At 34.3% G+C, this 16,416-nt stretch overlaps 2 protein-coding genes and 2 long non-coding RNA genes across 4 annotated transcripts; all 4 read right to left on the bottom strand.

The window, feature by feature from the left end:
* Positions 1-1,192: 1,192 nt before the first annotated feature.
* On the bottom strand, positions 1,193-3,351 carry LOC123899705. Its single transcript, XR_006805719.1, has 6 exons — positions 2,788-3,351; positions 2,309-2,705; positions 2,129-2,195; positions 1,921-2,016; positions 1,735-1,837; positions 1,193-1,492 (listed from the first exon to the last, which is right to left on the bottom strand). It is a non-coding gene; the product is annotated as an uncharacterized LOC123899705 (long non-coding RNA).
* An 8-nt stretch (positions 3,352-3,359) lies between these two features.
* On the bottom strand, positions 3,360-6,956 carry LOC123896059. The gene is made up of 2 exons (XM_045946505.1): positions 4,129-6,956; positions 3,360-3,594 (listed from the first exon to the last, which is right to left on the bottom strand). The coding sequence occupies exons 1-2, from the start codon at positions 6,954-6,956 to the stop codon at positions 3,360-3,362; spliced, it is 3,063 nt and encodes a 1,020-aa protein (XP_045802461.1).
* Positions 6,957-7,055: 99 nt separating this feature from the next.
* On the bottom strand, positions 7,056-9,348 carry LOC123899706. Its single transcript, XR_006805720.1, has 4 exons — positions 8,964-9,348; positions 8,331-8,456; positions 7,339-7,478; positions 7,056-7,144 (listed from the first exon to the last, which is right to left on the bottom strand). It is a non-coding gene; the product is annotated as an uncharacterized LOC123899706 (long non-coding RNA).
* A 512-nt stretch (positions 9,349-9,860) lies between these two features.
* LOC123895399 (cytochrome P450 93A3-like) lies at positions 9,861-15,011 on the bottom strand. The gene is made up of 2 exons (XM_045945679.1): positions 14,053-15,011; positions 9,861-10,718 (listed from the first exon to the last, which is right to left on the bottom strand). Exons 1-2 carry the CDS (start codon positions 14,968-14,970, stop codon positions 10,089-10,091), a joined length of 1,548 nt encoding a protein of 515 aa, XP_045801635.1. The 5' UTR covers positions 14,971-15,011; the 3' UTR covers positions 9,861-10,088.
* Positions 15,012-16,416: the final 1,405 nt, after the last annotated feature.

The following is a 16,416-nucleotide window of genomic DNA, read 5'->3' as shown; positions in this document are numbered from 1 at the left end:
TATCTGAGTGGTCTGGTTTGAAACCCCCGCAAATTGAAATGTAAAAAACTATACAGACTATTTAGCGGGGGTTTATAACCGCAGCTAAATAGTATACCTTTGAAAAAAAATTAAACACATTCTGGGGTGGGCCATGGCCCTGCCTAGCCCATGAAGGTTTTCGCCCCTATTTATGGGTTCTCTCACTTATAAAGTACCACAACAAGATGTGTACCTACAAACACTATGACTCTCAAGTTAGGAAGAGAATTTGGAGTGATTAAGATTGCATTAATTCCTTAGCCCTTCGTGAAAAGGTGTTTATATAGGCTTCGATGAGGAGCCATTGATCATTGATGTAGGGGATGATTGGCGCCCTATCAATAATGAGGTGTTTAATTATTAGCCATGCGTGGAGGCATTACGATTCTATAAGAATAGGATTTACGAGCCTATGTTCTGGTCTTTAAGTTTCTGGGATCAGTTGGTGTGGCGAACATGTCCTTTCACTAGTGCAGAAAGGGGATACAACTACTGGCCAAACTGACTTTCTACTACTGGCCGCGGCCAGTAGTAAATGCAGTCGACGTTGTAAGTTCAACTTTCCACGTCGGGTATTTTTATACCCGTCGTGGTATGTGTAGTTTCTTCTGTAATTATTATTTAATATTATGGGGTTTCCACGTCGGTTTTTACAAATACCCGTAGTGGTATGTATGAGATTCCACTACGGGTATTTACAATATCAGTAGTGGTATGTATGGTTTCCAGTTTTTTTTTTTTTTAAGAATTGGGGATTCCACTACGGGTATTTACAAATACCCGTAGTGGTATGTATGAGATTCCACTACGGGTATTTACACATATCCGTAGTGGTATGTATGGTTTCCAGTTTTTTTTTTTTTTAAGAATTGAGGATTCCACTACGGGTATTTACGCATACCCGTAGTGGTATGTATGGTTTCCTTTTTTTTTTTTTTTAGAATTGAGGATTCCACTACGGGTCATTACTCTTACCCGTAGTGGTATGTGTAGTTTTCACTACTGATTGTTATAAATATCAGTAGTGGTATGTTAGTTTTATTTTATTTTATTTTTCGTTTTTTTGTAGCATCCTGTGCCTGCATATTAGTAGTGGTGTGTAGTTTTGTAACATGACCAAATTTCATCACATACCCCAAAGAATGAGCCATGGCTGCTAGTGCTAAAGCTATATGTTAAAAATCAGTTGCAGTAGCAACTGATGCATATATATATATAACTATGATAATCCATCCATGATTTAAACTAATATAAACTAAGGTTAGGAAGTGCAAAGTCCAGCAGCTGCAACTGCACCATAATATTACTAGAAAATAGAAGGTACAAATATTATGCATTAATTTGCCTAGTCCAAAGTTAAACCAGTTCCATCTACAATGAAGCATGGCAAGCTTTTCATTATAATTTTCCACTAAACATGTCTTCTCAGATGAAGCATAACAAGCATTTCATCACCATCCTCAATTCCCAGCTGCATGAAATATATATAATTTGGATCAGAAAACCAAGCATTTCAGAATGTAATATTCAAAAACATCAAGATTAACCATGAAACAGGCTATAACATTCAAATATGTGCAAGACCAAATTTCATCACAGACCCCAAAGAATGAGCCAGCTGCTAGTGCTAAAGCTTGTGTCCGTGCTGTGACGAAAACCTCTCCGAAAAATCAGATGCATTAAAATTAAATAATTAACTATTCTATAACTCACCAGATAAATCTTAACCCTCCAATAACTCCAAAAAATATGTTGACCAACGTAGTCGCAATTCATACATCTCGTCAGCTGTTAACTCACTTGGGTCATTAAATACCTAAAATAAGTAAATAATAATATAAAACTATTCTTGACTCGATTATAAAAAATTATTGATGTATAAAAAATAAAAATTATTACCTCCATCCAAGACTCAGTTATCTTAGCAGTGACAATGTCCAACATATTTTTCATTACATAGTATCCACAGTCATTTGTATTATATTGTTTCCTCCCCTACAAATGGATGACATAATTATATATAGTAACATTTGATCAAAAAATACCACACTTACTTATCAAAAAGCCAAAAAAGTAAATATATATAAAGTTAGAATACCACACTTACTTTGGGATAAAGTCATACGGTATTGTTCTTTCTATTGCCATTCGCCATTTGATCAACCGTAAAAACACTAATTCATAAGAAAAAAAAGCCGCATAAAATCATATAAAATATAAACTTCCTTTTGTAATAATTTATGTTTATAGTATATATCAAAAACCCATAAAGTATAAACTTAATTACCTTGAAACAATTTTCTCCATTATTGAATTAAGTTTCCAATGTAGTGAACAAAGAACAACCACAGTATTTATCTTTGGACAAAGTATTATCAACTGCCAAAGTCCTCTGTACGCGTGCGTGGAAGAATGGTATTATATTGTTAATAACTATGAGTTATAAAAAATAAATAAGTATTAAAAAAATACACAAATTCATACAAACTTACCCATGGTTAAATGGTAATAATTGACACTCTTTCTTTTCATTTTGTAACTTATGCTGGATGTATTTTTTGCATTTACTTTGAGTCATTTTCTGATTACTTTTTCTCCCATCACCAACAATATTCAACTCAGCAGGTTCCAAAATTCCATATACATTTGTGGTGTTGTTTTCAATGCATAAACCATGAATGTACCTGAATATAATTTTAAAGTTAGGAGAGATATATAACATATTAACAAATATTGAGATAGTAGTAAATAAGAAAGTACACTTACGAGCACCAAACACTTAGAGTAGTCATGTCGAGCCAAATAGAACCCACCAACAGCTCTCTTATACACTTGCAAGACATGAGAAAATTAACACAAGCTGGACAATGATTTAATTTTACATGCAAATGCTCTTCACCCTTTTTCAGAACCATGATTAACAATTTCTGAACATCGTCCATGTTATTTTGAGCCTCTGGTACCGGTGCAGGAGAACGACTTCCTTTTGCGCTTTCAGTGATAACAACCTCCTTGAGTTCATTTTGCGTCTTGACCGGTGCAGGAGAACAACTCCCTTTTGCGCTTCCGGTGACAACAAGTTTATCGGTTTGCGCTTCAGGTACCATGACTTTATTATTTGTATCAGAGGTTTGGGATAAACCCATGGACTTTAGTGTCTCCATAAGAGAATCTTGCATCATCTTACGCTCTCGCGCCAACATCTTACGCTCTTGCGCCAACTTTTCCTCAAACTTAGCTTCCATATCAGCTTTAAATGCTGCTAGTTGCTCTTTGACATCTATATCTTGTCTTTGACGTGAAACTTTCGATCTTCCCCAGTAAGTGGTAATATTATGTTACCAGTAAGTCGTAATACTACATCTTTTTCGAGCAACAAGAGCTACATAACTCTTAAAATGGGAGGCATTGTTACCATAACACTCTCCAGTTTCTAGATCAAACTGGATCGGGATCTTTATACCCGTTTTACGAACATTTTCAACTGCTTTCATCATAGTGGGACCTCTAACACTTTTTTTATTAAGTTGACTAGATTCAGCAGAGTTGTCGGTTGAATCAGCCATATCGTATCTGTTTACACAAAACATTTGTTAATAACAATAACAACCAAAAAATAAATGTCGCAAAATGTCGCAGCACAAAAAAAAAAAAAAAAACTGAATTAAGCATAAGACACTTGCAATATAAATGTCGCAGCACAAAACACAAAAAACTGAATTAAGCATAAAACACTTGCAATATAAATGTCGCAGCACAAAAAATCCAATAACAACCAAAACAAATGGTGCTTTAATACTATGTGTTACAAAACAAGTGGAACAAAAAATGCAAATAGTGAAAGTAATGTCTAATCCCATATTCCTTCGTTATGATCTAAACGAATAGCTGCATGCACATCATCCTCTTCATTTTCTTCAATGAAGGTAGGCACATCTGTTGAGAAAGGAGGAATTTCGGAAATATCAAGCTCTTGATTTTCATAACTACCATGCACATTTTTTCCTTGTAGAACCACCAACCACCGTTCATTAGAAGGATCTTTGACATAAAACACCTGTTTTGCTTGGGATGCCATGATGAAAGGTTCGTCTCTTATAAGCTAACTTGCAAAGATCAACTAGTGTAAATCCTAATTCATCAATTTTCACACCATTGTTGATATCAATCCATTTGCATTTAAATAAAGGCACTTTAAACACAACGTAATCAACCTCCCAGATCTCTTCAATCACCCCAAAGTAGGGTGTAGATGCCATAACCGGATTTTTATCTTTGGAACTAGAGAAGTGCATGGACTCTGCCACAATCATAACCCCACTATTTTGCATGGTACTGCGGTCATCCTTTGATTTTGTATAAAAGGAAGTTTTGTTAATATCATATGCACTCCAAGTCAATATGTTACATTTAGGCTCATAGGACAACCACTTTATTGTATTGGAAACACTATCATCTTGGAAGACCTTTTCTTTAAACCACTTTGAGAATTTCTTATTATGCTCTTTTAACACCCATTTTTCATTCATCTTATCGTGCATTTTCTTTATGATGCTTTTGTGAGCAAACAAGTAAGGTTGAACTTCATCAGTGTTATTCAATATATACAAATGAGCTTGAAGAATTATATCAATATGCATGCTCTTGACATTTAAACCTTGCGTGCCCACACCATCACATCTTCCATCATGACGAGACTTGGGAACCCCTATAGCATCCACTTCTGACAAATAGTTTGAACAAAACTCAATAGCTTCTTCTGCAATGTACCTCTCAACAATCGAAGCTTCCGGACGGTGTGGGTTTTTTGTATACCCTTTTAGGATCTTCATATATCGCTCTACTGGATACATCCACCGTAAATAAATTGGACCACACAATCTAATCTCCCTTACTAGATGAACAATCAAATGAACCATAATGTCAAAAAATGAAGGAGGAAAATACATCTCCAATTGACACAAGATAACTGCAGCTTCGTTTTCCAACTCGTCTAACTTCAATGGATCAATTGCTTTACAACATATTGCATTGAAGAATAAGCACAACCTGCATATAGCTTTCCTAACATTATCGGGCAATATCCCACGAATAGCCACGGGTAGTAGTTGTTGCATCAAGACATGACAATCATGAGATTTTAAGCCGATTAATTTGAGATCTTGCATTGATACAAGGCTCTTGACATTTGACGAGTAACCATGTGGCACTTTGATACTTTGTAAACACTTACAAAAACTTGTTTTCTCGTCTTTAGACAAAGTGTGACACGCGGGAGGCAAATATGTCTTGTCATTGATTTTTTGTGGTAATAACTCTTGTCGTATACCCATCAAATCCATATCAAGACGAGCATGTGCACCATCTTTTGTCTTGCCTTTAATGTCGAGAAGTGTTCCAATTACACTATCACATACATTTTTCTCCACGTGCATCACATCAATACAATGTCTTACATCAAGACTAGACCAATATGGAAGATCAAAGAACACTGACCTCTTTTTCCATATACTTTTTACAACAGGCTGCTTTTTCCTTTTGACACTTTCACTTTCGGCTTTTGGCACTTTCGCTTTTGGCACTTTCGCTTTTGGCACTCTCCCTTTTGGCTTTTGGCACTTTCCGAAGACAACATTAATGTCTCGTTGTCGTTCATAAACTTCCTCTCCAGTTAAGGGCGTTGGAGCAACACCATTCTCTTGGTCTCCGTCAAAAGCTTTTCGCAATCTACGATATGGATGATAACGATTTAGAAATTTTCGATGGCCAAGATAAACAGTCTTCTTTCCATTTTTCAGTTGCTTATAACATGTTTTTTTTTCACATATGGGACACGCATTATGCCCTTTAACGGAATACCCAGACAAATTGCCATATGCCGGAAAGTCGTTCATGGTGCAAAACAACATGGCACGCATGTTGAACTGTTCACCAGAATACGAATCAAAAACATCCACTCCTTCCTCCCACAACACTTTCAAATCATCAATTAGTGGACTTAGATAAACATCTATGTCATTTCCTGGTTGTCTTGGTCCTGAAATCATCATCGATAACATAATATATTTACGCTTCATGCACAACCAAGGAGATAGGTTGTAAATCATCAGGAGAACAGGCCATGAACTATGGTTAGTACTTTGATTACCAAACGGATTCATTCCATCAGTAGCAAGTCCAAGTCTAAGGTTTCTCGACTCTTTGCCAAAATTTGGAAACAAAGAGTCGATTTTCTTCCATTGCAAAGAATCAGCTACATGGCGAATTTGGCCATCACATTTTCTCTCTTCTGCATGCCATCTAAGATTCTTTGCGTCATTTGCATTAGCAAACAATCTCTTGAACCTTGAAATTATTGGTAGGTACCATACCACTTTCGCGGGAGGACCAGTTTTGGTCACCTCATCATCACTAGAATCACCATCTTTCTTTTTGTAGCGAGACGCCTTACATGTCGGACAATGATTATAGTTGACAAACTCTTTTCTGTATAATATACAATCATTAGGACATGCATGTATCTTTTCATACTCCAAACCCATTGGACACAATACTTTCTTCGCCTCGTAATAACGATTTGGCATTACATTACCTTCTGGAAGCATTTGTATCAACAATTCAAGCAATTCAGTGAAACTTTTGTCGGTCCACCCATTTTTTGCTTTCAAATTAAACAATTTTAACACCGCAGACAAACGGGTAAAATTTGTGCATCCCGGATACAATGGTTCATCCTTGTCACTGCATAAAGTTTCATACACATGCGCCCTCTTAAACGAATCTTCTCCAATATCACGCATCATGTCTTCCAGTCGATCATCGATATCCACACTACCACTTTCTCTATGGGACACACTTGGCGTTGCTACTACTTCACCGTGCCATATCCATTGTGTATAATTTTGACAAATCCCGTCACAAATTAGATGATTCATGATTTCTTTCTTAGTACGTTTTGGTTCTTTATTTGCACAAAAAATACACGGACATAGAAAAAGTGGAGGAAATTTAGGAGGAGGACGTTCTAGTTCAGTATTACTTTCAGCAAACTGTAGAAATTCCATCACTCCATGTCTGTACTCAGTACTTAATCGATTAGCTCTCATCCAACTACGGTCCATACCTACGTTTCGAAATTAATGCATTCTAAGTTAAAGGAATGACTAGGTTGTTACTATTGCGAAACATTCTCTCGCCCTATTTTAATAAAAAATCATAGCCTATAACAGAATTTGCATATAGCAGAATTTTTACATAGTTATTTGCATTGCATCTAAGTTTATAGCTTCTATATATGTTTTGAAATAGAATCGGTACCTGTAGATGAGACCGTGATTGAACCTTCTAACTTCAAACAAAGATGACAACACCAAAAAACAGCAACACCAGCCACTGCACAGCAGCAGTCAACACGCAGGAGCAGCAACCACCGCCTAACACAGAAAACAGCTCCACCCCTGCACAGCACAAGCATTGAAACCCTCAATTCATACATGATCTAAGAAAAGCAAGAGTCAATATTTTTATGGTAATAATTATGTATATTGTTTTAAAGGAAAATACTAGTTACGAATGTATATTAACTTGAATGATGAAGTACTCTATCTTTTCACTGAAAAAATGTTATGAAGGGGTGAAAAGCTCTATATGCAAATGGATACTGCAACTGAAAAATCAAAGTGACTAAACAGCTACAATTTGATCACGTTAGAGGCAACTCAGCCCCCATGATATAAATTTCTTTGTGGCAAACACAGTATGTACAATGCAGATCTTTATAGTTTCAATGAATTTTAGGTTCTGCATATGTATGACCAATCACTACTTTTGACACTTATTCAATGTGAAGCTATAGCTAGTGTCATTTGATGGAAATTGAATGCCAAGGGAAGGATGCAAACAGTTCTCTAATTCTCTAATTTGCTTGAAAATCATTTCAAATATATTTGTTTGTTGACTTGATCCAAAACAGATCCAAACTCAGCTAATATTTTCTCTTATTCTTCTATAGTTTTCTGAAAAAATGGACTGGTAATTTTGACAGGGTCAATAAAGTCTAACAAATAATTATTTCAGCTAAAATTCAAACTCAGCTACTTCTTAACGATTGTTGAAACTCAACTCAGCTAAAACCTACTGCTTCTTAACAGATTAATTCTAATCATCACATCATATAGACTAAAACCTACTAAATCCAAAATCACTGCTTCTGCAACAATTACAGTATCACAACTTATCAATATCCGTAACATTCTGAGTTATTCCATAGGCATTGGAATAAGATTAATGATAAAAGTTAACATATTTACCTTCAATAGGTATAGAGCCTAGCAGTGACAATGCTGATCCTATTTCCACTGTTGTACTTGCTTTTCCTTCTTAATGTATCCATTGTAGTGTCTCTTTTTGTGGAAGATAAAAGTAATAAAATAAAACTACAAAAATAAGACCACAAAGCAATCAATTTTTCATATTGAGACATTTCCTCAAACACTTTGTGAGTGCTCACTTTCACAATCAAAAAATTAAATCTAAAACATAAAAGTCATAACTGATTTCAGTCAGCTTCAGCAAAAAATAAAAAATCATAACTGATAAAGCACATATTTGAAACAATAAATGAGTATAGCCAAAAATAAACTATAAATGAAAAACGGATCAATTTATTCCAATCTAAATGAAAAAACAGAATGAAAAAACAGAATGAACAAACGAAAACACTAATACTTTACAATTTATTACATATCAATTCAAAGCAGAAAAAAAAAACAGTTTGCAAGTTCGCATTGTAGTAAACAACAGATTTAAAGGCTATACACGTCCTAGTTTACACTAACACGTCCTAGTTTACCTAATAAACCAAATTGAAGAAAAAATTTTAAAATATGAATTGAATTTAGGTTATAAAAAAATGAAGAATAGAGAGAAAAAGGGATTGTTACCGCAGATTGAAGCTTGTTACCGCAGATTGAAGCAAATTTGGAGAATGATAAAGGAGTCGCCGTCTAGGGTTTGGAGAATGATTGAAGAAATTGGCGATTTGGGAATGAAAATTGGAAAGAAATTAGGGACGATGGCGATTTGGGAAGAAATTGGGAAGAAATTTGGGAACGATGAAGAATGAGAATGAAGAATGAAGAAATTAGGGACGACGGCACTTTTGTGTGTTCTCGCGTTCGCGTAAGGGATGGGAGAATGGAGAATGAGAATGAACAAATTAATTAATTAATGAACACTAATAGGATACCACTACCGGTGAATACCAAATCAGTAGTGAAATCCAATTAAAACAAATTTCAACGTAATTACAACATTGCCACCGTGTCTACTTTTCACTACTGATTTAAGAAAACCAGTAGTGAAATCCCTTGTCTATGAACTTTTCACTACCGGTATTAAAATATCAGTAGTGGAATCCTTTGGTCAAATGTATTTCACTACTGGTATTCACATACCAGTAGTGGTATCTCTAAACCAAAAGTCATTTTTCTACTAGTGTTTGGTTCAATCAAGAACAACTATCATCTTAACATCTACCCGTAGAAAAGATTGTGAAAGTAGTCACAAGGGAACATATATACAAAGTGAGTCACCGTTTCCAAGAATAAAGAATGGAGTAAACTTAGAGAATACTTCATCCGTCCCAATTTGATTGACACAGTTGACTGTTATGCACTATTCACACATATTGCTTTGACTTTATTTTTCTACAATAAACAAAAATAAATATTAGTATATAAGATGTTGTTTATTCGTCTCGATGAGTATTGTCAAAATATTAAATTTTTATAATTTTTATTATACAATTAAAAATATTAATCGTCAAAGTATATTTGATATTTTTGATTCACAGAGATGATTATATTTTTCATTTATTTCAATCATAAGGCAATACAATATACTTATATAAAGATGTGAATACTCATAATAAAATAACACAATATAATGCGTACTTACTAACTAATATAATATACCTAAAAGGCCCTTACAAAAATAAACTACATGAGTCATTATTCTCTTATTGTTAAGGACCCTATAAATATTCTTGTATCATTATCAACATGTGGTCAATATACACTAGAAGGAATGCTATTAAAACGGGGTATAGGAATACACATCAAAGGATGAGCCCTTGGAAGGGTCATAGCTGCTTTCTCTTCCATGTTAACTGTTCCATCACCATCAACCTTCCATACAAAACAATGAATCATGTTAGCAAGATTTGTGGGAACAACTTGAAGTGCTAATGAAGCACCTGGACAAGCCCTTCTTCCAGTTCCAAATGGCATAAATTGGAAATTTTGTCCCCTTACATCAAACTTGTTATCTTCATTCAAAAACCTCTCTGGCCTAAACTCAAGTGGGTTTTCCCAAAGTTTAGGGTCCCTACCCATAGACCATAAATTAACAAACAAATTGGTGTTTGCTGGAATCTCATAACCATTTACAAGACAATTTTCAGATGATTGTCTACCTAACATTGGTGCTGTAGGGTGAATTCTTAGTGTTTCTTTGACAATTGCTTGCAAGTATGGAAGATTGGGAATATCTGATTCTTCTATTAATCTATTCATATCTAACATTACTGAATCAATCTCTTGTCTAGCTTTGTCCATTACATCTGGATTGTTTATTAACTCAGCCAAAGCCCATTCCATCGTTAGAGCAGCTGTGTGTGTTCCCGCCATAAATATATCCTGCAAAAACCATAGTCTAAAGTTATAAATCCACAATCAATTGTTAGTTGGTTATTGACGCTTAACTTGGTAGGGAGGATCACGGTTCGATCTCCCACAACTGTAATCAGGAGGGGCGGGAACTCTTAATGCCATAACTGATCCCCGAACCAGATTAGGCAGTCCAGTGGACCGCATATTAATTATTTAAGCTTTGTGGAGTCTAAATGAGCGGCAAATTCTTCCTAAGAGTTTTAACGATGTTGTATGTCCAAGTTAGAGATCAAACTTAGGACCTCTGGTATTTGCTTGAGACATAGGAGTGTACTCCTCCTTAAGGTCTCAGGTTCACTTCTCTCTGATGTCAATTTGGGTAGGCTAATTTAGCTTGTTCAAAAACAAAAACATCGTTAAAACTCTTAGGAAGAATTTGCCGCTCATTTTATTTACGCGCAAAAGATATTTGATTTTTTTTAAAAAAAAGAATTTTGCGGAATATGTAATCAATGCCCAATTACTTAATATTACGTTGATAACAGTCAATTATATGATGTTTTTAGTAGTAATTTAGGGTTGTTTTAATAGCAAGCAAATACCTGGAAAAGTGAAGTTACTTGGCTCAGAAGCAAGAAAAGTGGAAAAAGCAGCAAACAAGGGCAAAAACGTAATAAACAGCGCAATCCATCGTACCTACAATGAGATCCAGCGTGGCGCGATGAGAGTCGGTTTAAATTGAAGAAAATCAACAACAAATGTTTCCCATCGATGAAAGGCGGTTGAAGAAAGCAGAAAATCTGGAGAAGATCTTTCATCGTACCACGATATGATCCATCGTGGCCACGATGAGGCGAAATTACACGCCATTGTTGCCACGATGGGTGCGATGGACGCGTAAAAAAAGCTCAAACCCAGCTGAAAACTATAAATAAAGTCTTTCTCCTTTACTATTATTCATTCAGAAACATTCAGTGATCACTCCACAATAGTGATACTCACTCTAGAGTTAGAAGAACTCTAAGAGGAGGCAAGGAGGGCCAAGGAACTCCAAAGCCAATAAGGTTCTTTTCTTTATTGTCTTTGTAATTTATTTTTCCTAGGTTAGGTGAAGTTGATGAACTCCCTGACGAATGCTTGTTTTGTATAATTTGGGTATAAATTCAATTGTTCCTATTGAAACTCTTTTACTGTCTGGTTTTTATTCTTTATTTTAATACTGATCACATTTGAATAAACTCTAAGGAAATTAGTGGATATCGGATAGGAAACAAAGCTAATTATACCGAACGAAGGACGGTGCGCTAAGGTCCAACATGAGACCATTAAATTCAGTATTTGAGGTCTTAGTGTAGGATTAGAAAGCTTAGTCAAGAACGATAAATTCTACTTGAAGTCAGAGTTAGGACTAGTTTAAGGCATACATGACAGCTTGCGACACATTGAGCCTTAAGGGTAAGGATACCTAATTAGTCTAAACGAAAAAGTGGAACCACTGGGGCGAGGATATTTAAGCAAAGTAAGACAACCTAAACTAGGCTCTGACCAATTTGTAATACAAATAGGGAACGAGTGCTTCTGAACCTATTTTAAAAGACTAATCATGATAGAGGGGACAAGGGAATTAACCACCGAACATGAGTAAGGGAGGGATTCGAAAACACTTAACCACCTCGCGCGGACACACACGCACCATTTTATTATTTATAGTAATTTATTTTCCTGCAATTTACTTTTACTCACACAACTATCTCTAAACAACAAAGCGAATGCAAAACAATCTAAATTCCTAAGCGAAACTAGTAATTTTGGCACAATCCTTGTGGTGAACAATAACTTATCACTTTATTACTTGATTGTGATTCTGTGCACTTGCAGAGCCACCATCATACGTCATTTTTTATATTTGATTAAATAAAATTTTAAGTTTTTTTTTTATAAAAAAAAGGTTAAAATTTGAACTAGTTTTACTCAGGAGTGCGAGTAGAGTATTCAAGAAAACTTCAAAGTCAAATTTTATTTTAATCCATATAGGTTAGCTGCTCCTTTCATGGCTGCTGGCATTTTGTCGTACTATAAGTATAAGTATTGTTTTTCTTCAAAAAAAAAAATATAAGTATTGTTTATATATTTTGTCGATTTCGTACAAGTAAAACAAAAATATATTTTTCTTTTTTTTACTCAATATTTTATAAGAAAAGATCCATATCCACTTGCAAATTTTTCTTTTGTCGAAGTAATTTAATTACTAAAATTTTATTTTTTATTTAAATAAATTATTTATTTAAAAATTTAGATAGTTTAATTTTTTATACAATAACTTTATGTACACGTTTTCATAACAACTTACTATTTATATTTTTTAATGAGTGCTAAGTACTCATTAATATTTTTCGAAAAATAAAACGTAAAAAAATTGTACAATTACTTTTCATAAGTAATTCAATAAATTTAACAATTTTTTTCTTCAATAAGTATTAGAGAGTATAAGTGAAAAATTATTAAATTTATTGAATAACTGATATATCATGTAGTTAACATAAACAAATATATCAGTTATTTAATAATTTTTTTTTTATAATAAGAAATAAGTGAAGCATAGACATATCAATTACATACATATACTTAAACAACGTCTTGGTGCCCCGAGTTTGATTAGATCAATATGCATTTTCATTTGATATTATGTCATATTTTTATATAAATTAATCAAAAATAAACTTAAACTTTGAATGTAATTTTATATACTAGTATCCTCTAAGTGTTAGATTTATTAGATTTTTTATTTACATGTTGATAAAAACATTAGGGTGGCAGAGATGTGTAAGAGTCGGTGGGGTTATGGGGGTGAGGGGTGGAGATGGCGTCAGAAATCTATTTGCGCGGGACGAGAGTTGTATATGAAGTGTTGTGTTATTTTGGATCACTTTTTGTTACGGGTTAATGTCACAAGTGGAAGTGGAATCATGACCCTAATAGTAATACTGATTATTCAATTAATGAAATTTATCATTTGTTACATTATATTGTTTTGATATGTTAGATTTTCATATAAAGATGTTGATGTTATTTGGAACAATTGTCGTGGTGGTTAAAGTTTAGGAAGAAAGGTTTTGTTTTTTATTTGAATATGTGGTATCTTTCCCCTTAGCTTGTTTGGGGGCGGCTAGACTTGGATAAAGGAATTTTTGTGATCTTGTATATTCTCTTTTAACATTTTGAAACTCTTTTTTTTGGTTAGACACACCTTCTGTTGTACAATTTGTTCCATGTGCACAATTAAGAAAGTATTACTGAAAATGAAAATAAAAATAAAAATGAAAATCTTTTGGTGAAAATAATAGTTAGAATACTTGCATACCATGATGAAAGCCTTGACATTCTCTCTAGTTAATTTGATTTCTGTGTTTTCATCTTCAGGTATTTCCAACAAAATATCAAGTAGATCCTTAACATGAGCAACACCTTCACCCTTTTCCTTCCTTTTCTTCTTTTCATCTTGATGCTCTTTTATCACCTTCTCCATCATTGTGTCAAACCTTTCCATAATCCCTTTAAGCCTTTTATTCATTCCCTGAAAATCCAAATTTTTACAAAACCAAATAAAATCAGACACATTAAACTTCCCTGCAAGTTCTGCACTATCTTTCACCATCTTCCTGATTTCTTCAACATCACCATCATTCTCAGAACAAGTTTTTCTCATTATCATCCTTGTTATGATGTTATTGGTAAGAGTCAAGAGCTCATCACCAACGTCAACGACCTCGCGAGCTTCCCCTTTCTTTTGCAAACGCATTAGAAACCTCGAAGTCTCTTGTTGCCTCAAGGGACGGAGTTGATCAAGAGTTTTTCCACCAAGAAGCTCTGACATGCACATCTTCTTCAAGAATTTCCAATAGTCACCATAAGGTGCAAACAAGAAACCCTTTAAGCCATATGATAAATATTCAACTGCAGCACTTATAATTCGGTTGGAGAAATACGTTTCATTGACTTTTAGAAACTCCTTTGCTATTTCTGGACTTGAAGTTACTACACATAGCTTAGAACCTAAGAAAATTTGCATTATAGGACCATATTTTGTTGAGAGTTTGTGAAAACTTTGGTGAGGTAACTTAGAAATAAGGTGAAGGTGTCCAATGATAGGTAGTGTTGGAGGGCTAGGTGGAGTAAGATGGTTCTTGTTCTTCTTTCTAGTTAGTATGGCTAGAATTGCAATGGTTGAGAGTAGCCAGAGGAAGAAGAGTTGGATATAGTCTACCAACATTAATGCCATACTTGATGTATTTTTGGAAGAAATGGTAAATTACAATGTTGATTATGAATTATATATAAGATAACTTGTAGGAGTAAAAGTGAACAATATATTTTGATTTAACTTCCCAACTCACATATAAGTTTATGGATTAAATATGATTCGGGTAAAATGTCTTTTTCGTCCAAATTTGGATTTTAGTCAATAAAAAATTTCCTCTCAAAATTTGTCTTTTGTGATATCTGATTCTTTTCTTTTAGTCCCTCAACTTACATGTCACATTCAAAACTGCAGCAAGTGTTAGAGGTGGTCTTGGTCGCCAATAATTATAAAGCTGCCAACACCATCATTTTGTGACGGTCTTGGCCGCCACTAAATTTGAAAAGACAGTTGCTGATTTGTGGCAGATCTGGCACCAATACATTCCTTATTTTTTGTTTCTGACGATTTTGGCCGCCCCAAAACTTAAAAATGAGCTATTTAATGGCGTTTTTTTACCCTAGCTAGTAGACCGTCGATAAATTTAAAGTTTGTGGCCTTTTTGGGCACTTTTAAAAAGGGTTTTTAGCTGGCAATAATAGTTGTTTTTCTTGTAATGTACTTAAAATCAATTCACAAATATGTCTACTTATGAAAAACATTAAACATAGGGAAAATTAAATAAATATTAAGATTGAATTGCAATAATATGATACTTCTACAAATTACATGGCTCAATTAGATCAGGGAAGTTCATCTAACAACATAACCTAATGAATTTAACTACTCATATGTAATAACAATAACAAAAAGAAATTGACTTAATTGTATTTTTAGTCTTCCTATTTTATCAAACACTCACGAAAATAGTCCCCATATTATAATATAAAACATTTTGATCCTTTATTTTCATATTTGTTGCAAATTTGGTCGTAACCCAAATTCTTCTTCTAAAAATAGTGATTTTTGAGGTTCTAAAGGTGATTTGTTGTCTCCAAGTTGAATCTAAAGATGAAATATCACTTCATTATATTTTTCATTTATTTCAATCAAATGGCAATACAGTATACTCATATAAAGATGTGAATACTCATAATAAAATAACAGAAATGCTATAGGGACACAAACCCCCAACAAAAATACAACACATCAAGGGTACATTTGTCATTTTGCTCATCAACAAGCCTCCCACACGTGAATGATGTCACTTTTCTTTTACTTTTTATCTATTTCTTTACCACCCGCAGAAAGAGAAAGAAGAACAACTTGTTCTTCACCATTCACCACCCTTCTTCTCCCTCTCTCTGCCAAACCCCTCTTCTCCCTCCACCACCATTCATCGATGCCACTGATCTCCCTCCACCACCAAACAATCATACCGCCCCTATTCTCCCTCCATGCCGTCAATGCTTCTTCATAACTCGACCCCTCTCTCTCTTGCGATTTTGAGAAATCAAAAAGTTTGTTTCTTCTCCTTGTTAGGGTTTT

Source organism: Trifolium pratense, linkage group LG7 (assembly GCF_020283565.1).
Source record: "Trifolium pratense cultivar HEN17-A07 linkage group LG7, ARS_RC_1.1, whole genome shotgun sequence".
NCBI classification, from domain to species: domain Eukaryota; kingdom Viridiplantae; phylum Streptophyta; class Magnoliopsida; order Fabales; family Fabaceae; genus Trifolium; species Trifolium pratense.
The sequence above is the reverse complement of the archived record's forward strand: the minus strand, read 5'-3'. Positions and strand labels throughout refer to the sequence as shown.

What these genes read in the sequence shown, in the direction of transcription:
- LOC123896059 (XM_045946505.1), bottom strand. Translation starts at nt 6,956, where the DNA reads ATGAATCATCTAATTTGTGACGGGATTTGTCAAAATTATACACAATGG. An exon ending in ACACTAGTTGATCTTTGCAA is followed by an intron (nt 3,595 to 4,128) that starts GTTAGCTTATAA and finishes TTGTGTAAACAG; the next exon opens with ATACGATATGGCTGATTCAA.
- LOC123895399 (XM_045945679.1), bottom strand. Translation starts at nt 14,970, where the DNA reads ATGGCATTAATGTTGGTAGACTATATCCAACTCTTCTTCCTCTGGCTA. An exon ending in ATGTCAAGGCTTTCATCATG is followed by an intron (nt 10,719 to 14,052) that starts GTATGCAAGTAT and finishes TGGTTTTTGCAG; the next exon opens with GATATATTTATGGCGGGAAC.